We start from the raw sequence: 21962 nt of genomic DNA, 5'->3' as shown, positions 1-21962 counted from the left end.
TAACATGACAGGTATTCTAAAATTCATATGTATTTTTGCTTAAGGACTGATTTAAGGAATCCTGATGAACTTGAAACTTCTCTCAGAACAAAAGATAAAAGAGTAAGTCATAACAATATTTCTATTAGTAACATTTTAATTTCTGAAGAACTTGAGAACAAAATGTTTTGCTTTTTCACTCTATGAGTTTATCCATGTTTCCATTAGGACTTTTCCTAGCATCTTTGAAATATTTGTTATAATTTAGTAATAGAAAAATTGACAGTGTTACTTCTTATTTTGACCGTTTTAGGTTATATTTTTAGAACCAAGCTGTTAACTGCGAACTAACAAGACTAACACTGAAATACAAATCTCACATCTGTGCCTATATATATCTCAGTGACTTTCTTGGATAAGTCATTAATACCATGTAGAAAAGTATGCTAAGAAATGAGATGTGAAGGGTAGAGATATAGCTCAGTGGTAGAGTGCTTTTGCAGCATCTACAAGGCCCTGGCTTTAATCCTCAGCAGGGGGAGGAAAGAGAAGGAGTAGTTTCCATGCTTTTTAAATTTTGACTTGTTGGGGATAGCTTAATCTATTTTGCATGTGATACAGTAGGACATATTTCTTCAAATAAAGCATTTTTGTCTTTTCAAATAGATGATATCAAGTCATGTAAAGAAGAATCTCTTTAGTGATACTGAAACAGAGCACACATGTGATGATGGTAAAACTGATATTAGCTGGCTGCAAGGATCAAACACAAAACCACAGCCAAGTGCTCATAACAGAAGTAAACATTTGAGGAAGTATACAAACAAAAAATCAAGTAAGAATTTTTCACCATTTCAAATATACAATGCTTTATTGGCTGATAAGTATGTTTTCTATGTAGATTGTAATGATATACCATAGGAATAGAATAAAACACTCTACTAGTTAGGCTTTTGTTATTTTGGTAATATAATTCTATTTAAATTAGTTTTCCATAACCCTTGGTCATGACTGTCACCACTTGTCTCCTTATCACTCAATTATTTAACTAATGAGTCATTGTAAATAATACAATAAGTATTCATGAAACCAACACTGTTTTTTAATTTTTATTGTGAAAATACTGTACAGAGGGGTTACAATTACATGGGCAAGATGAGTACATTTGTTTTTTTTTTTTGGGGGGGGTCTGGTCGTGGAGCCTGAACTCTGGGCCTGGGCGTCCCTCAGCTCTTCAGCTCAAGGCTAGTGCTCTACCACTTGAGCCACAGCGCCACTTCCGGCTTTTTTCTTTTTGCTTATGTGGTGCTGAGGAATCAAACCCAGGGCCTCAGGCATGCAAGGCAAGCGCTCTACCACTGAGCCACCTTCCCAGTCCCAATGAGTACATTTCTTATCAAGCATTGTAGCCTCCTCCTTTGTTTCCCCTTCCCATCCTCTCCCTACCAACGTTGTTAAGAGAAAAGCAAGGCTGGATCCTGACACGAACTTTCATCTTATTTATTGTCATTTATGAACTACATATGTACTTGTAAAAGTTTGTATATATTTACATATATTTATATACACATTTGACTTCATCCCACTTTATTGTTGTAGCCAACATAAATACATTTTAGGAATTCATCCAGATGTAATAAAAGATTATAGAAAAAGGCTTTAAAAAACCTAATGTCTTTAAATACTGGTACAAAAGGGTTTTAGTTCAACAAGTCAGTTTCTGTACACCACTGCTTCTTGATGAGCATTACTCTCTCATTTACTTCTCCCATCTATCCCAATCCAGCCCTTCTCCTTCAGTGTCTTGGTTCTATTTTCATGTATTTACCTTGAATATTGTGACTGTTTGTACCCTATTCCTCTCTTCATTCCTCTGCTCCCCACTTAAAGCCCTACCCAACCCAGATATGTTTCATCTTCCTAGAACTCATCATCTGTTAATTGTACAAAGGGGCTACACTATGTAAATCCACTTACGTGTATAGCATAATTAAGTTTGACCATATATATAAGCATATGGTCCTATATATGTGTATATGTATGATTATATTTTAGGTCTAACTTCCACATATAAATCACACACTTGTTGTCTTTCTGAGGCTTACTTATTTCACTCACCATAATTTTTTCCAGATTCATCTATTTTCCTGAAAATGATATGATTATTCCTGATGGATATTCCTGTGTAGTTGTAGGGCACCTGGGCTGTTTCCATAATTTACCTATGATGAATAGAATTTCAATGAACATGAATATACAGTTGCCTTATTCTATCCTATTTTACAACAGGATTAAAATTTCTTTTGGATCAATGCCCAAGAATGTTTTCTCTGGATCAAAGAATAGTTTTTGAGGAATATCTATATAGATTACCATAGTGGTTGCATTAACATACACTCCGCTAACCAACATGTTAAGGTTCATGTGTTAAGGTTGCCAGGGGTGGCGTCCTCGCCAGCATTTCTTGTGTTGACATTCTTGATGATGGCCATTCTAGCTGGAGTGATATGGAATTTGAATAACTCTTTTGATTTGCATTTTCCCTATGGCCAGGAATATGGAGTACTTCTTCATGTGTTTATTGGCCATCTGCACATCATCTTCTGAGAAGTATCTGTTTAGCTACTTTGCCCATTTATTGAGTTCAGCTGGTTATTTTGGAAGGGTAGCTTTTAAGCTTCATGTATATTTTGGCTACTAGATCCTTCAGATATACAGCTACCGAAGATTTGCTGTCATTTTTAGCTTAGTAACTATATCCTTTGCTGTGCAGAAGCTTTTGAACTTGAATGTGATCCCATTTATCAACTATCTCTCCTATTTTCTGAGCCCCTGAATTCTATTCAGAAAGTTGCTGCCTATGCCAATGAGTTCTAGTGTTCCCTCACTCCCAGGAGTAAGTTTCTGGGTGTATATCATTGAGGTCTTTGATCCACTTTGAATTGATATTTGTAACAGATGAGAGGCTGGAACACAGTTTTCCTTCTGCATTCAGATGTCCAATTTTCCCAGCACCATTTGTTGACGAGACTGTCTTTATCCAACCTAGGTTGTTGCTTCCTTGTCAAAAGTTGGAAGGCTGAAGTTGTGTGGGTTCTGGGTCTTCTAGTTTGTTCTATATCATCTGAAAACAGATTAGTTTGACTTCTACGTTCTGTATTTGGATTCCTTTTATATCTTGCTCTTGCCTTGCTGGGTCTGAATAGAAATTGTATAGGAGTAGAAAGAGTGGATATTCTTATCTTATTTCTGATTTGAGGGAGTAGTTTCAGTTTTTCACCATTTAGTATGATGCTGGCCAAAGGTTTGTCACATGTGTTATGTTGAGGTACAATCCTGTTCCTAGCGTCTCCAGAACCTTCATCATAAAATGATGTTGGATGATGCTAAAGGCCTTCTCTGCATCTATTCAGATGATCATGTGATTTTCATCCTTGATTCTGTCTATGTACTGAATTACCAGAAAGTTTTCTTGTAGATTTTTGCCTAAGTCTTCCACAAGGTATTTTCCTAGAATCTGGCTACTACCTTTTCTTGTGATAGTAACTTCTTGAAGTAGTTGAGTAAGGGCCTAAGGTACAGATTTGGGCTAGATAATGAAATTTTCTTCATAACTAAAAATCAATGATAGTGTTTGGTAAAACGTAAGATTTTATATACTCAATTTTTAAAATAAGGCAATGTTTTCTATTTAAGGTTATCAGCTTTTATTTCGGGATAAAAATAACCAGTAATGCTCTGTGGTGGGGGGTAAGTGTGGGCTTAAAAGAAGTGAAAATAGAAGTGAATTTGAGCATATTTTAGAGATGAGGATGAATTTTACCAACAGATTAGATTACAAACAGGTACACAGACAAAAAATTGAGTAGGGTAATTTTATATGAAGGGAGATAAGTATGAAATGACACCGTATATTCAGAAAATGAAGAATTGGAGTAGTTGGAATATTGTTTATATTTGTGGGAATAATAATATAAAGTAAAGCTGGATGTGATGATGGAGTAGATGCTGAAGTTGATTAAAGCTAAGGAGACATAACACTGACATGTCTTCAAAGAACTTAATCATAATGGAAAGATGTACAAATAAAAATAAAGTGTAAAATAGAAGACTAGAAGGGTTTTTGTTTGTTTTTTGAATTGTTGGTCATGGGGCTTTGAACTCTAGGCCTAGGTGTTGTCCCTCAGCTCTTCAGCTCAAGGAGAGTGCTCTACAACTGAGCCACAGTGCCACTTCTGGTTTTCTGGTGGTTAATTGGAGATAAGAGTCTCATGGATTTTCCTGCACTGGCAGGCTTTGAACCGTGATCCTCAGATCTCAGCTTCCTGAGTAGCTAAGATTACAGGCATGAGCCACCAGTGCTGGGCTAAGACTATAAGTTTTAAGGACTTATTAAGAGGTTATAAGACTATAATCAGTACCTAATTTAAATAATAATTGAACTGTGTGAATTAGTTTAAATGGTTGGATAACAATGTATGAGCTTGTTTATGGCCAGTATCAAAGGTCTTTTCTTCCAAGTAAGCATTGATTTCTTTATTAGGATAATCTTATTTTTGACTTCTAGAGAATTATTTAGAAAGATGACAATATGCTTAAAAGGCAAAACAGAAAGTGGGACCATATGGATAAACCCTAGAAACATAATGATGTGTGCAAAATAAAGCAAACCATAAAATTCTTGTATAGGATGAGGGGACACTCATTTAGAGGACATTTCTGTGCAGCAAAACTTTGTTTTATAAAGCAAGACAATGAGAAGCACAGATTTCAGAACAGTTAATATCTTTTAGCAGAGGGAATACTGAGGACAAAGAGAACATATATAAGAAGTACGTTCCACATTATGCATAATCTAGCTCTTGAGTGGTATATTAGGTTATATGTGCTTTATTTGTTTAAAAAGTTTGATAGTATAAAAAATGAAAATGGCAGTTTATATCATATCCCAAACTATAGTTATTTTAAAGTTCAAGTTTTTGAATGCATGTAAAGATGCATTCTTTCCCATCGTTGATGCAGTACCATCTAGTGGCTACCATAGTAGAAAGGAAAGCTCTCAAGACAGCGTGTCAATCCAAGGGCCACATTTGTCATAAGAACAGCTGAGTGGGGTGTGAACTGGGCCTGTGTCCGGGTAGCTTGAAGGCACATAAAAAGTTGTTTCATTAAATATTAAGATATGCTTTAATAAAGGAAATGCTTTTAAATGTTCTTATATCTGTAGAAATTGTCTAAGACATTTAGTGTCAGCTCTTATCTATTTGAATTTTCCCCCTTATTTTTCTGAATTGTAGGGCCATCCTTGGAGAAGGGACAGCCAAGATCTATAATGGTAAATCAAGAAGTCTATGTTTAATCATCCCTTTTAAAGTTATTTTTCTTGTCATCTAAAACTAATTGTGTAATATCTTGTTATTCTTAGTATTTTCTAGAATTTCTCCTACCTTTGCAAAATACTTTTGTTTTGTTGAGTCATATTGGCCTTATTTTGAGTGTTACGTTGGTTATAGAAATTTTTGATATTTTCCTTTACTTAAGTTAGATAATACAGGTCTGTTTAAAGATTTAATGGTAGGGAAAGATAAAATATCCTTTATAGAAGCATGATGGCTCATGCCTATAAACTCAACACCAGATTCAAGGCCAGACTGTGCTACAATAAGTGAGCTCCAAGCTACCTGAACTATAAGACACTGCATCACTCCCCCTGTTTATTTACTTATATATGTTTATTTTATATCATTATGTATATATAATATATAACATACATATATATAAAATGTTTACATATAGTATGTAAATGTGTTTATATGCATAAATATACACATATAGATTTTAAAATAATCAAGAATCATTCTGTCCTTGCCTTATATATAGATATGTATATATGCATACACAATATACATATATATATATGTCTTGTGTGGTGTCAGTTCTCAAAAAAAATAGCTTATATTACTTGTATCTCAAATATTGCTTAATAATGTTCAAGATTTTTTTCCCCTAAAGGAACCAAATAAAAACATCACCAAAAAGAATAATGAAACAGTTCCAGATGGGAGAACTAGACTTCCACGAAGAGCAGCAAAAACAAAAAAAAATTACAAAGATCTCTCAAATTCAGAATCAGAGAGTGAAGAATATGCACATTCAAAATTGCAAGTAAAGGTAAACAGAATTTAGTGGTAATTTCTAAAAGCATCTTAAAATACTAAATACATATTTTTGTAAAAGTGACAGATTTATCACTTTAAAAGAGATTTAACCTATTATATGAGAAAACATTTTATAATAGTTCTAAAACTTGGTTCTTAGGAAATATAATACTTATTTTACAATAAGTTGGCATTAGCACTACAATACAGAATCTAATTCAAGTGAAAGTACAACTTTTAAAATATTTTTTAAATAAAAAAGTACTTTACTTTTCCAAAATTATGTTTTAATAAAGTACAACAAATTTGGAAGCCACAAATCTTTTTAATAATGACAGGAAATAGCCAGTTGCCAGTGGCTCACACCTATAATTCTAGCTACTAAGGAGGCTAAAATCTGAGGATCACGATTCAAAGCTAGCCTGGGCAGGAAAGTCTCTTAGATTCTTATCTGCAACTAACCACAAAAAATGAGGTGGAAATGGAGCTGTGACTCAAGTGGTAGAGTGCTACCCTTGAGCACAAAAGCTCAGGCACAGCACCCAAGCCCAGAGTTCAAGCCTCAAGACTGGCACACAAAAATGTGTATTTCCATAAACCACCCCACCTGTGATTTCATATCTCATAAGGTGGCAATCATATTCCAAGCCATCTGTGTCTGAAACTACTCAAAAGGAAAAAGGAAAAACTGTCACAATGCATCAGTTGTTAGATTTAAGCACTTTATAAATTTATCTATTAGAATCTGATAATAGAGTATTGGTAATTAGTGCTATTACTGCCATCTCGTTTTACAAATGCAAAATTGAAGTGCCACAGAAGGAACCAGTCAAGATTATATAGCTGGAAAGTGGTCCAGGAACCGAACTTGAACCCAGAGAGTCTGGTGTTAAACATAAGGCTCTGACTACTACACCATTGACTTTTAAGATATTAAACATCCATATCCCTTTGTTTGTAACCGTGTTATTTTTTATGGAAAGGATTTTAAGGACTTCATAACTGACCTCTACATTTTTATCACTTTTTACTTTAATTTACATGTAGTTAAGGAAGTCTTTTCTACACTACTCTCATCCTCTTTCCTCAAATAAAATCTCCAGAAATATCTTGTCAGATATTCAAATAATAAAGTTTTTCAAGCTCATTTCTGTTCACCCCCAGTATATTCCCATAATCGTAAGACTTTCAGATAAGATGTAGGCTGCTTTGATCAGCAGCCTTCCTTGTTCTTACTGTATCTTCTTCTAGCATGTTCTTTCATAAACTCCTCAGTATCTCAAGTGCCATGAAATCCAGGAATTCCTTTTCCTCTAAACTGAATATAATCACCATCTTTGAACGCTTACAGTATTTTGTTTCTTATGCTGTTTAGTATATTTTATGTATTGTATCTTCCTGATACATTGTCACTAATGTCATATCTATGTAATAATTATTATAAGACTGCATATGTATATATATGTATGCATATATCAATACAGTGTTTTATGTGTTCACAAATGTTTATAGTCATGTATAATTGGAAAGTTATTAATACATTTAGGAGGAGAATATCCATTCCAGAACCAAAACCACAAAACTACCAAAGAAACAACAGAAAGTCTTATCTGCTGAAACACAAAAAGGACCATCAAAAAGAAGGAAAAACTCATCTCTACAAAAAGACACCCTGAGAGATAATAGCCGGGACTTTTCTCCTGTATCATTATCTGGGAGTCCATCATCTATAGAGTTAATGAGATGTCAGTATCATTTCATTTTCCTTCCATTTTCTTTGAATAGTCAATAGTTTTCTGCTACAACCAAGTATATAAAAATATAATCTGAAGACTAACTTGAAGGATTTATTTAAGAGTATAGGTCGTTAGCCAGGTATTATGGCATATACCTGTAATTCCAGCTATTCGGCAGGAAAAACTAGGAGATCACAGTCCAAGGCCAGCCTGGAAAAAAATGGGAGAACCTATCTGAAAAGCAAACTAAAATAAAATGTCAATGGGTAGCGCTCAAGTAGTAGAGTGATTACCAGCAAACAGAAGACTTTGAGCTCAAGCCCTACCACCAAAGGGGAAAAACTGAGTTAAAACTATTTCTCTAGGCATGATGGCACACACCTGTGATCACAGTTACATAGAAAACTAGTAGGGTTATGGTCTATTACTGGCCCAAGCAAAAAATACAAGACATTACTTGAAAAATAACAAACCAAAAAAAGGAAAAGGGGCCTGGCTTAAGTGGAAGACTTCCTGATTAGCAAGCACAGGATCCTAAGTTCAAACCCCAGTAGTGCCAAAAATAACAATCCTTTTTAAACAAGTTAATAATAGGAATTTATTGGCTAATATGAGAATTTGGCTAATATGTAGAATTTGAAGGTTTTTTGTTTTTTGGGGTTTTTTTGTTTTTTGATCGGTCCTGGGGGTTGAACTCTAGGCCTGGGCGCTGTCCCTGAGCTCTTCAGCTCAAGGCTAGATTCTACCACTTGAGCCACAGTGCCACTTCCGGCTTTTCTGTTTATGTGGTGCTGAAGAATTGAAGTCAGGGCCTCATGCCTGAGAGGCAAGCACTCTACCACTGAGCCACCTTCCCAGCCCCGAATTTGAATTTTTATCTTAGGAAGTCAGAATCAAATGCTTCAATATAGGAAACATTTAATATATATTTATAAGGCTTTATTTTTATTTTTGGTGCCCATTTTGGGCTTGAACTTAGGGTCTTGGCACTGTACCTGAACTTTTCTGCTCAAGGCTTGAACTCCAACACTTGAGTCACAGTTCCACTTTGGGCTTTTTTGGTAGTTAAATGGAAATAAGAGTCTCCTGGACTTTCTTGTCCAGGGTTGGCTTTGTATCATGATCCTTAGATCTTAACTTCCTGAGTAGCTAGGATTACAGGTGTGACCACCAGCACCCTGGCAATTTGTTATATGTAGAAGTTTAATTAAGCTTAATTTTAATGTGCTTTTAGCTCAACATGTATTTATCAAAATAAGGATTATGATGTTTTCTATTTTTTATAATTTAGTAAAATATGTCCAAGGAATATGATGATCATTCTGTAGCCTTATAGTAAATAATATCCATAAACAAAGAGGTTTTGCTTTTATTTTTAAATGACTGGCACTGAAAATTTATATTCTTTGGAGCTCTGGTATATGTATGTCTTTTTCATACAGAAAACTATGAGTTTGTAGTTTTATGTCATTTTAGTTTCTTATGAGGCTATTTTATTACTAATCATTTCAGTTAAAAGTCAAGATTTGAGTAATAATATACTTAATCTTCCCCTAAAGTAGCTGGTGGATCATTTTGTTTTCACTGTGCTTGGAACTATTGCTACTTTAGAGAAATGGATTCCGTCTAGAAACTGTCTCTCTGGGAATTCATTTATATTAACTTATTTTAGAAGTTAAGTGTCCTAATTTTGATAAGTTTTAGACCAGCAAATACTATAGCTTTAAAAAACATTGCTTATTATGTGTCCCTCAGGTTAATATTTTGATATAATGATATGTCACCACATATTGTAGATATTTTGTTTGAAATTGTTTAGGGGAATTCTGAAATTTTAAATTCAGCAATATTTTTCAAAGCCTTAGAAAATATTTTAAATGCAATTTGTTCCTAAATTATTGAAGATGTATCTTTTTAAAAATATAGTTGAGATTTGGGAAATTATTGTATTCTTAGAATTTAAATAACCCAAGTTCTTTAAAAAGTATTTAATATCAATTTGTTTTGTGGGGCAATACAGGTAAAGAAAAAACAACAGAAAAGGATTTTACTCAAGATTATGATAGCATAACAAAATCACCTTATCCAAAAATTTCATCACCTGAATCCTTAAATAGCTTTAGTGATGTTGGAGGTTTAGGAAACTCACCGAGCCCAAACAAGACAGACTCCCTAAGTGCAAGTGAAAGGTGCTCACCACCAGCAGGACCCCTCTTTTTGGTAAGAATGTATTTTCATCAAATGTACTTGAAAGTGGTAAATAACTTGCCTTGAAATTTTAACCAAAGCCAGGTGCCAGTGGCTCAGTTCTGCAATCCTAGCTACTCAGGAGGCTGAGATTTTAGGATTGTGGTCCAAAGCCAGCTTAGGCAGGAAAGTTTATGAGACTCTTATCTCCAATAATGACTAAAAAGCCAGAAGTAGAGTTATGTCTCCAGTGGTAGAGTGCTAGCCTTGAGCAGAAAAGCTCAAGGACAGTGCCTTGGCCTTAAGTTCAAGGCTTAAGAATAGTGTGCCTGTGCGCGCACTCGCGTGCACACACATACACTACACTCTTAAGTATTCATTGCTTGTCTACTTAAAAAGTTTTTGGTTTGGTCTAGGGGACAGATCTTCTCACCAACACCCCATTTGGCCTGATCTGGTTTTTATAATACATCTTAATTTTGAAAACTTTGAAGTCATGATAAAATGATAGTAGAACTGATTACAAGGATTCTCACGTTGTGCACTGTAACTGGGTATGGCTGAGTTTTGAGTCACACTGAACTGGATTTAAATCCTGGTTCCACTATTTGCTAGTGATATGACACTTTACAAGTTCCTGAAGCTCGTTATATTTCAGTTTTCTCATCTGTACCATGGGGCAATGCAAATTAAATAGGCTGAACCTTGAAAGTAAATAAAATGTTTTCCTTTTAATATGTATCTCACTTTTCATACAAAATGTTCAGAGCTTGGCAGTATAGCTGAGAGGTGGCAAACTGCTTTTTAGCATGCATGAAGAGCTGGTTTCAATATCCAGCACTAGAAAAGCACTGGGAAGAAAGGGATTCTTATAAAAGTAACTGTTCAACACAATTGTAGCAGAGGTCTAAAATTGCTGATACACAGCCAACCATTTGTCCTGTGCTGTGGCTAGGATAATAGGCATGAGCCACCATGCCTGGTTGTCCTGTCACGTTTTTTTTTTGTATGTGCCAGTCCTGGGGCTTAAGCTTAGATCTGGGTATTGTCTCTGATCCTTTTGTTCAAGGTTAGTGCTCTACTCCTTGAGTGACAGCTCCACTTTTAGCCTTTCAATGATTAATTGTAGGTAAGAGTCTCACGGACTTTCCTGTCTGGGCTGGCTTTGAACCATGTTCCTCAGATCTCTGCTTCCTGAGAAGCTAGGATTAGAGGTGTGAGCTACCAGCACCTGGCTCTATCCTGTCACTTTTAACTGAGTGTATTTTCTATATGTAGAGGGCTAAAAGTTCCTTTTCTGTTTTGTTTTGGGGTTATACTGGGATTTGAACTCAGAGCCTCATGTTTGCCCACCTTACTTGCTTGGCTGGCACTCCACACTTGAGTCACCCTTCCAACCTTGCATTTTGTGGCTAGTTTGCAGATGGAGTCCAGCAAACTTTTGTGCCTGGCCTGCCTGAACCAGCTCTCCAGGTCTCAGCCAGGGTTATAGCCATTTTTAAATCAGTAATCTTCACAGGTAGTTTTCTCTTTGTTTGTGTACTATCAGGGTTTGAACTCAGGGCCTCATGCTTGCTAGGAAGATTTGACCCACATTTTCAGCTCTTTTTGCTTTCATTATTTTTTTAATAGAGTCTTACTTTTTGCCTGAGTCCCAGTCCTATTTATGCTTTTCACATAGCTGGGATGACTGACACACACACACACACACACACACACACACACACACACACACACACACACACACACACACACACATACACACACACACACACACACACACACACACACACACACACACACACACACACTTTTACTTTTGTATAGAAAAAATTTTTCTTGTATCTATCTCGTGGAATTCTATCATAATTGCGTATTCAGATTCTCTTAAAATTTTAATATGGAAATTCATATAGGCTGCTACTCATGGTAACTTTTGCATTTTCTCTTCTGATTCTGGTTCTTCATATTTTTTGTCTAGTTAAGGTGACAAGACCACTGAGGCATAATATACCAGTAGGCTTTTATTTATGCTGCAAACATTTTAATGATTATTGTTGAGCATACATTTTGGAAATATACTTTAAACTGCAACAAGTATAAATAAATACTTATAATATACAAAGAAAATACAACCCAACATAAAACTTTCAAGTGTGCCTTGCACCTAGACCAGTTTTTCCCTCTCCCTTAATATATCTTTTATTTTTGAGCAAGCAGGTTTCTTCATCCATGGTTTTTAGTACATTCTTTTCATTACACTAATGTTCTATTTATCTGATAGTTTAAAAAAACTATATGAAATGTGAATTTAGCATTGAATTAATCCCTTCAAATTTAAGTAATGTAATGTTACCTCTTCTATATCTAACATTTTCTTTTGCTTTAAAGTTATCTTACCTTCCTTTGGGTTTCTGTATGTCTCACTCATTCGTAGCCCAGGCATACTCCATCTAAGAATAATACTGTTATGGATAGAAAAAATATAAATTCTGTGGAGCTCACACAAGAAACACAAAATTGTAATAGTGATTCAGATGCAAGGAGTAATAGTTCTGAAAAACATCTTGTAGAAATTGAATCTCCAACTATCATTGGAAACCATATGCAAAATACAAGAGAGGTAATATACTATTATTTTTAAAGTTTTTTTAAAATGATTCTTGAAAGAATCAAATTACTAGTCTTTACTGATGCATAAAGTATATACACTGGACTTACCAGAGAAAAATTTTTGTTCTTGAGAGGAAAAAATTCACACTTAAAGTGAAAACGCTAAGGTCTTAGAGAATACACAGCTGCTAACCCCTGATTTACAGATCAATAACTAGGGTTCATGATCATATAGCAGTCTGGTTGAGTTTCTTGCTACCATAAAAGTCCATCAGTCTATCAACAAAAATATCTAATAACCTTTAAAATTCAGAAGATCAAGACAGAATTTTATGGTTAGAGTGGACTGGATTTGTGGTAGGCCTAAGTAGATGGACTAGAATATACAGATTAAGTAGAGAAAAGAAGGTTAATAAGTACAGAAAAAGACTATGCATTCTGACAGGAAAATAGAGGGTTAAATATGAAGATTTTGATTAAAAGGAAATAATTTAAAATTAATTTTCTATGCCCTGTATTTCCTAACTCAAATATGGAAACAATAACCTTAACAAAGACAAGCTGAATAGCAAACTTAGTCAAATAAGGCAGCTCAAAATTACCATCATAGGATTAACATTAATCTAACAACTAAAGATAGTGTTCAAGATAAAAAAGAAAGGATAGAAGCAAAACAGTCTGAAAAGGAACTGACAGTATTTGAAATATTCTGAGTTTGAGAATGATGGTCCCAGATGAATCCATGCAGACTTATAGTACCTTTTTCTAATTTTCATTATGTATTTTAGGAAAACAGTTCAGTATCTTCAATGTCCTTATCTAATGAAGAAAGACAGAAACTAGTATTTGACACACTCAGCAATACTACTCATAGATCAGGTTTGTGGTCACAGCTTTGCTTTTAAACAAGTTACTAATTACTTAAATAATATTCTAAAATATCACCTAAATGAATTATATATGTAAGTTATACCATTTCTCAATTTAGCTAATGTAAAAAATGAACACACAGTTGTTTAAAACAGTAGAAATAACTTAAAGGTTTGTTAATAAAAGCAATGAAATATTAGGCATTTTTAGTCAAAATTGTAACACTATTATTTATTTTTAACTGTTCCTCAGGCCCCACTCAGCATCTTAGTTTCAAACGAATGATCATAGAAGATAATGTAAGTAATTCTGAACTAGAGACAGAAGAAGCAGAAGAAAGGAGAGCACACTTGCCTTCCAAAAGACTATGTAAAATGGAAGATGCAGATAATCACACCTATAAATGTGAGTAGATCAAAAGCTTATGTCAAAATGCAATGTTTTGTAAAGAAAGCCGGTTAAGTCCAAGACAGATGATTTTGTACCACAAATTTCACTTATGATGACTAATGCTGTAGTAACTGTCTTATATACTCAGTAAGCTTCCTCACCATCCAGTCCCTTCATGCTATATTTTAGTGTTGCTAGAGTATGAGCTTCTTGGAGCTCATGTTCATAACGTGGAAGTCATTTAAAGCAGTTAAAATATAATCCCTAAATGCTCCCTTAAACTCGCCATATCTACATTAGTAGTTGCCATCTGAAAGGTTTTTTAAAATAAATATGCATTGTTTTACATTTAAACATGGGTCTGCTTTTGATTTCATAATTCTTAGATTGTACATAGAATCAGAAATAAGAAAGATGATTTTACCTAATGACAAGGCTAACTTTGAAATAATGTAGATTTTAACTGTACCTGATTGTTTTCACCTTTTAGTGTCTCAAAGTATATCTCCATTATCACCAAAGGATATTTCCATTTCTGAGGAAAACTGGGGCAGTGACCTATCATCAGGTGTGGGGGTGCTCTGTGAGAAGATCAACTCTGAATTTAAGAGGAAGCTTGATGTAAGTTCTCAGTACTTATTATCTATACTCCATGTAATATGCCACATTTTCCTGTCAGACTGTTGGTTGGTTGTTCCTTGGGCAACAGAACACACCCATTTATGATTCAATTTTTCTATATATGTGAAAAACTGGAAAAATTATCAGGTTAAAAAATTGGGGCTGGGAAGGCAGCTCAGTGGTAGAGGGCTTGCCTTGCATGCCTGAGGCCCTGGGTTCGATTCCTCAGCATCACATAAGCAGAAAAAAAAAGCCAGAAGTGGCACTGTGGCTCAAGTGGTAGAGTGCTAGCCTTGAGCTGAAGAGCTGAGGGACAGCACCCAGGCCCAGAGTTCAGGCCCCATGACTGACAAAAAAAACAAAAACAAAAACACAACCTTGAGTTTTTCTCACACCTCAAATCTGTTATTCATATTCTTACTCTACTAATTCTTTCTCTTTTACCCCGTTTTCCCTTTCAGTTTTATATTTTTGCTTTTCTATGATTTTTCTGAACAATTTTCTCTTCATGCTTCTCTTCTTAAGACTTTCTTGGGACCATACTAGGGTTTGAACTTAGGGCATCATGCTTGGTAGGCTGCTTAATCCACACCTCTAGCCTTTTTTATTTTTTCTGTAGTTTATCAGGGTGTGTCTAGACTGAGATATTCTTACTGTATCCTTACCACTATACTAGAATGACGGGTATTCCCCACCATGCCAAGGAATTTACTGAGACAAGGTCTCTGGGACTCTTTGCCATGCTTGGCCTCAAAGAATGGTCTTCTCTGCCACTACTTCCTGAGTAGCTAGGATTCCATGCATAACCCTGTCTTATGAGTCATGTTTGTGTTTCACAGAGGGGTGACTATTAGTGATGGTAGTGTGGCACAGCATTTTATACTCCCAGCTTTGGTCTGCCAGCTCAGTACATAAGTGTCACTGGTTGGGGGGCTCCAATGAGATGATTTATGTTTTTAAAACAATTTTTAATCAGTAGTAATGTTTTCTCACCTATATTTTTCTCTCATTCACCTGTATTTGGAATTGATAGTTCTTTTATGCTTTTCTTTGAACATATATTTCAGCACATGTTTTTAGCCCATGTCTTGCTTTGCCTTTTTCTTCTATTTAAGGGTAAAATCTGAAATTAGCTAAAATTCTTGACATTTAGTTTGTTTTCACCTTATTTGCTTCAGGTCAATATGGTCTAAATAGAGAATACATGATATGTATGTTCTGTAACACTTGCCTGTGATTAGATGTAAATGCATGCTTTTTGAAAAAATGTTAAGAATGTTCCATGTATTTTTGGCTGTGCTATCATAAAGAATCAGAACCACTAGCAGTTTTTGTTAATACTGTAGGCTGTGGCGTTCTTATGAAAATAATTAGCAACTTTAATCAACCCACAATTAAAGCCTTAATCAACAGAATTAGACACTGCCCCAACTGAACTTATTAAAACTTCATGTTCCTATAATTTGTAGAAGTAAAGGTGTATACTGTTACTCAACTGTATTCACTTTAGACCAGTTCTGCAGAGACACCGGCGTGAAATTCTCCTTTTGCATGTTTTGTAAATAGGCTCTAGTTTGTTTTCTTTTTTAAAAAAAAGAAATTGATTTTTTTGCTTCATTATTCTATACAACTCATTCTGTAAGAGGCAGAGAGTGCATACAGAATGGACTTAGAAAACTCTGTGAAAGCAAAACAATGACTGTCCTCTTCCTTAGATACTATTGAGCAGTAGTCTTGTTAACAGACATGGTTGCATTCACATTTCAGCATTAACATGCTACAAGTCATGGTCTAGTTCCTGTCTTAACAAAAATGACCCACTACTACATGATCACCTGTACATATTAAAAGAATTCCTAATAATTCAGCAGTTTATCTGTGCAGTATGTGTTCTTATTTTCATTTTAGTTTTGCAGATAATTTTCTATAAAGTACATTTTTACCAAGTCCACGTGTGAACAATAAAAAGTACAGAATAAGCTACAAATGTAGTGTATTTAATAAACTGTCAACCAAAAAAAACTTAATGTTAAATAACTGAGTTTAAAATATTTCTCTTATTATCTTTAGTTAAAATTTTAAAAAAAGAGACTTAGGAGTTGGAATTTTTAAGACTATTTTCCCAAGTTCTTAGCCATTCACATGTCATGGAAAAGCTTTACTCAAATATGCTCTTGTTTAGAATGTTATTTTGTAAAGTTATTTAATTTTAAAATGATTCTTTTTCAGGCGCGAAATAAAATAATAGAGTATTATACTATGCAGTCTTGGAAAACAGCTCAACAACATCTGAAAACAATGAACCATCAAATTCAGGAGAATAGGTTTGTAATGAAAATCTATTCTGATAACCTCTGAATGATGTACATTCATAAATTATGAATGCATGTTCTGAATGTTGCAGTTGTAAATCTTACTTTGTTTCTTTGACAGAATTAAAAAACTTGATAAATTCAAATTCATCATCACAGAAGAGCTGGAGAATTTTGAAAAAGATTCACAGTCTTTAAAGGATTTAGAGAAGGAATTTGTGGTTTGTCTTTTAAGAATTTATATTCTATTAAAAACTCAGTATATTCTATTATTTATATTTATATTCTATTTATATTCTATTAAACAACTCAGTATTTACTTCTAAAAACTTTCATTTACTTTTTGTTTTGAGGGAATATCCTAAAGATTTCTGCTCCATTTTTTTTGCTTGTTTGTTTTTGTAAGTATTGGGGTTGGAACCCACTGCCTCACAATTGGTAGGCAGGCGCTCTACTGCTTGAGCCATACTCATAACTCCTTTTGTTTTATTTTTCAAATAGGTCTTTGTGGTTTGTGTCATGTGTAGCTTGGACTGTGATCCTCCTGCTTATGCTTCCTACACTGATGGGATGAGAAGCACGTGCTACCAGGCCCAGTTATTGGTCAAAACTGTGTTTTACCAACTCTGTGCCAGACTGTTTTTAATCTATAGCTCTCCAGATATCACCTCCCAAATGGCAGGGATCACACACATAAGCCACTATACCCAGACATCTAGCCACTTCTCATTCTTTTGAACACAATTTTATCTTAATTTTATTTTTAAAATCAGCTTCATATAAACAATGAATTACAAGTTTATGGTGAACCTTTTTATAATATGGGAGAAATTGAGATTTTTATTCCCAATTTTAAATATACATACATTTAACATATAAATATAAGTAACATATATTCAAATTGTTTAAGTCAGGACTAGTAGCCAGGAGATGTGGGTGGTTCACACCTATAATCTCAGCTCTTCGGAGGCATAGTTCAAAGCCAGTCTGAGCAAAAATTAGAGAGAGTCCATATCAACCAACAAGTTTGGCATGATGGTGTACACTTGTCACTTTAATTGTAAAGGAGAAATAGGTATAGGGTGACCCCAGGCAAGAATGTAAGTCACAATCCAGAAAAATAAAGCAAGGAAGGAATGGGAATTATGGCTCAAAATTAGAGTACCTGCTTTAGGAAAAGTGAGGTCCTGAGTTCAACCCTCCCCCCCCCCCCCCCCCGTACTGCCCCTCCCCCTCAGAAAGACCATTTGGAATAGTAAAGTACAACTAGTGTTTGTATCTTGAATTTTAGGACTTTTGGGAAAGAGCACTTCAGAAACTCAATGTATATCAGAAAAACGAACAGCAGAGGTTGGTATTCCCTTCAGGATTCGAATCTACAAAAATATTTAAAAATCACTAATAAGTTTACATCTGAAAAAAATCGCAAATGCTATACTGTAGCAATTCAATTAGAGCTCCTGATCAATATGAAAGTAGCTCTCATTTGCTATACTGTAGCAATTCAATTAGAGCTCTTGATCAATATGAAAGTGGCTCTCATTTGCTTCCCTGTTAGGCTTCGTCATTTGGAAACTGCATTGAATAAAAATGTCTTTGGCAACAATGATTTTGAAGAATCTGTATTTTCATCTCAGGTATGAATTCTGTATACTTACAGAATCTTAACAAGTGATTCTAACTTGTTTTCTTTTGCGGTGAAAGTTTTGCCAATTTCACGGGGGAATATGCTTATTTTCAGATGTCTTCAATGAAAGAAAACATGAAAATACTACAGGACAAACTTCTTAAACAAATGGTAAGTCAGCTAATTTTGGTGGCTTTTGTATCTTTTTTTTTTTTTTTTGTGGTGTCTCACCGAGTAACCTTGGCTGGCCTTGCACCTATCACTCTCCTTCCGCAGCCTCCCAAGTGCTGAGATTACAGGCATACACTACCAATGTCTGACTACTTTTGTATGTTTTATGAGAAATTCCTTCAAAGGCTTTTCTTCTTTTTCTTTTTGGGTTAGGAGAAGGCAGGTTTAGCCTTATGTGTTTTAGTTCTTTAAATAATATGATGCTAAATATAGTAAAAGAATGAAGTAATTTAAATAAGTCATCTATCCTAAGGTAAATAACATAAGTTTACAAACATAAAAAAGGATTAAGCTGTGGCTCACACTTATAATTGTAATCATAGCTACTCAGGAGACTGAGATCTGAGGATCACAGTTTAAAGCCAGCACGGGCAGGAACGTCCATGAGACTCTTATCTCCAATTAACCACCAGAAAATGGACAGTGGCACTGTGGCTCAAAGTGGTGGAGCACTAGACTAGTGAAAATCTCAGGGACAGCGCCCAGGCTCTGAGTTCGAGCCTCACGACTGACCAAAAACAAATAAACAAAAACCCCCAAACCCCAAAACTAAAAAAAGCAACCCCCCAAACCAAAAACAACAGACTAGCTTTAGGAGCAACTTATTTGCACCATTTCCAAACATTGTGCTCTAAATCATGTGGCAAGGCTACCTGGAAAAGCTCAATAGAATTATCCACTTGGAAAACAAGACTTCACTTACTTAGATAAATTAAGTTCACTTTTTGAAGGTCTCATCTACTATCAGCTGCTTTCTGAGGGTAAAGTACACTGAGAAACACTAACCATGCTCCTCTACCTGAGCATGCTTAAAGAACTTTTCTTAAATATGGGAAGCATTTTTAAGCACACTTTGGCCCTAATACTTGTCTGGAAGGTATATGAATATTCTTAGAAAATTTTGCTAGAATCTCAGCGTAGTAGAATGGTAGTACACGAGGATGTTGTGGCTAAATTTGCCTAGCTTGAAGCAAACAAGAAGCTAGCCACTAGACTACATTGACTTTACTGAAACTTTTTCAGACTATTTTTGTTTTACTTTGTTCCCTCAAAAATAAATTTCTTTGATGTGGTGATTTAAAAGATGGCAAGACCTCATTCAGCAATTATCTTTTTAAAAAATTTTTTTGTCGGTCATGGAGCCTGAACTCTGGGCCTGGGTACTGTCCCTCAGCTCTTCAGCTCAAGGCTAGTACTTTACCACTTGAGCCACAGTGCCACTTTTGGCTTTTTCTGCTTATGTGATGCTGAGGAATTGAACCCAGGGCCTCATGCATGCAAGGCAAGCACTCTACACTGAGCCACCTTCCCAGCCCAGCTATTATCTTGAATCTATAAAAGGGATTATTTTAAAATTAATTCCTATGAAAGGCTGATATATTGTCTATTTTATATGGTGCTTGTACAGTGATAATGAAAATCTAAGTATCTTTTTTTTTTCTTGGTCATAGCAAGAAGAGGAACTTCACAATATACGTAAAGGACTGATGTCATTATTCTTGGCTCATGGGAGAAATAATAATGTGTAAAATCTAGTTGCTAATGTTTTATCTAATTATTATTTTTGTGTATAACTTCAAAGTAAAGTAGACAGCACCCAAGAAAGTACACATTTATAGGAAATGTGCACCAAAATAAAAGAAACGCCTATCTTATAAGTGAAAAAAACTGCTGAACATGACTTCAAACCCAAAAGATGTTTGTCTACTCAATGCTGCTCTTTTTTTTTCTTTTGTAGAAAGGGGATGTTTTAGGAAAACAATACAAGGAATTGGATTATTTTTGTAATAGTTATATTAGCTAACAATACTCATCAAACTAGTTCAATAAAATGTATCACATAAAATGTATTCTTAATGCATTTATGTATTCTGAACAGTTAGTAGTTTTAGATTAAAAGCTATATTAAGATGTGTAAAATAGTTCACACTATACAAGTTATAAAAATAGAAGGGTTAGAAAAGTCCTGATTTAAAATGTTTATCTAGATGTTATATCAATAGTTTCAGCATACTGTTAGCAGGTACGTTTACGTATTTTTATTTCAATGTATTAGAATGCACTAAATTTCCTACAGTTGTAACTATGTTTCCTAAATATTTCAATTCAGTGTAGCAGGCTGTTTGGCAAATACTCTAATAGTTATTGTAATATTTTGATACATTACTTTTATCAAAATGAATGCATGTTTCACTTGCTATAATATGTAATAAAATGTTTATTTCATTTGGATATATATGATAAAGTTGTTTATCTTCCTGTTTTATGAACAGCCAATCAAACCAAATGTCTTTCTCCATTTAGATACCTGAAGTAAGTATAATACTGAGTAGTCCCTTGCCTATCTATAATGGCAGCAGACTATCTGAATAATAATAATCAGTACTTAAATATAGTGGTGAAGTAGCATCTTACTTAAGGTAAGAAGGAAAACACAAGCTGAGTGGCTCATGCTTGTAATCTTAAATAGTTAGGAGGCTGAGATCTGGAGGGTATTGGGGGTTTTTTGGTGGTTTTTTTTTTTTTTTTTTGGTGGTGGTCATCGTCGTGGGGCTTGAACTCTGGGCCTGGGTGCTGTCTCTCAGCTCTTCAGCTCAAGGCAAGGGCTCTAACACTTAAGCTACAACACCACTTGTGGTTATCTGGTGGTTTACTGGAGATAAAAGTCTCACAGACTTTGCTGCCCAGGCTGGCTTTGAGCCATGATACTCAAATCTCAGCCTCCTGAGTAGCTAGGATTACAGGCGTGAGCTCCCAGCGCCCAGCCTGGAGGATATCAGTTTGAAGCCAGCAGGAGCAGAAAAATCTGGGAGACTCTACCATCAATTGACCAGCAAAAAGCCTAATTGAAGGAGTGTCTCAAGGAGTAAGGTGACAGCCATGAGGAAGAAAGCTGAGCTCAAGACTCTGTCTGAGCCCCAGAACTGTCGCAGAAGAGGGTGAGGTGTAACTTTCTTATCTTTGCTCATTCAATTATTAGTATTATTTAAGATCTTAAAATTTATTAGTAGGGTATTGGAATTTCTATTTCAAGAAAGAGTAACAGCTCTTCTTTAATATTAACTACTATTCAAGTTGCTATTCATGTTGCCTCATGAGACTTTAGAACTAGTTGTGTCATGCATGAATTACTTATTTCGCTGATCCTCAGCCAAACGTAACCTCCTCTCTCGTACTTCCTCACACACTCCACTCACATCCCATCCACCCAATTCACACTTCCTCACACACTCCACTA

General features: G+C 35.0%; 1 protein-coding gene across 1 annotated transcript in view; it reads left to right on the top strand.

Annotated features, from left to right (window-relative positions):
- Sycp2 (synaptonemal complex protein 2) overlaps window positions 1–20956 on the top strand; it is a 56075-nt gene extending 35119 nt beyond the window's left edge. The window contains exons 28-43 of the mRNA XM_042699313.1: window positions 45–102; window positions 646–814; window positions 5277–5314; window positions 5992–6150; window positions 7684–7882; window positions 9894–10093; window positions 12498–12683; window positions 13462–13552; window positions 13796–13948; window positions 14424–14554; window positions 16784–16878; window positions 16988–17087; window positions 18158–18216; window positions 18425–18503; window positions 18608–18664; window positions 20176–20956. Coding sequence (XP_042555247.1) covers window positions 45–102; window positions 646–814; window positions 5277–5314; window positions 5992–6150; window positions 7684–7882; window positions 9894–10093; window positions 12498–12683; window positions 13462–13552; window positions 13796–13948; window positions 14424–14554; window positions 16784–16878; window positions 16988–17087; window positions 18158–18216; window positions 18425–18503; window positions 18608–18664; window positions 20176–20253 — 1852 coding nt within the window. The 3' untranslated portion in view covers window positions 20254–20956. The remainder of the gene's footprint in view (window positions 1–44; window positions 103–645; window positions 815–5276; window positions 5315–5991; window positions 6151–7683; window positions 7883–9893; window positions 10094–12497; window positions 12684–13461; window positions 13553–13795; window positions 13949–14423; window positions 14555–16783; window positions 16879–16987; window positions 17088–18157; window positions 18217–18424; window positions 18504–18607; window positions 18665–20175) is intronic.
- The last annotated feature ends 1006 nt before the right edge of the window (window positions 20957–21962 follow it).

Source organism: Dipodomys spectabilis, unplaced genomic scaffold, assembly GCF_019054845.1.
Source record: "Dipodomys spectabilis isolate Male_0828 unplaced genomic scaffold, ASM1905484v1 ptg000240l, whole genome shotgun sequence".
In the NCBI taxonomy this organism is placed as follows: Eukaryota; Metazoa; Chordata; class Mammalia; order Rodentia; family Heteromyidae; genus Dipodomys; species Dipodomys spectabilis.
This window is presented reverse-complemented; position numbering and strand designations above follow the sequence as displayed.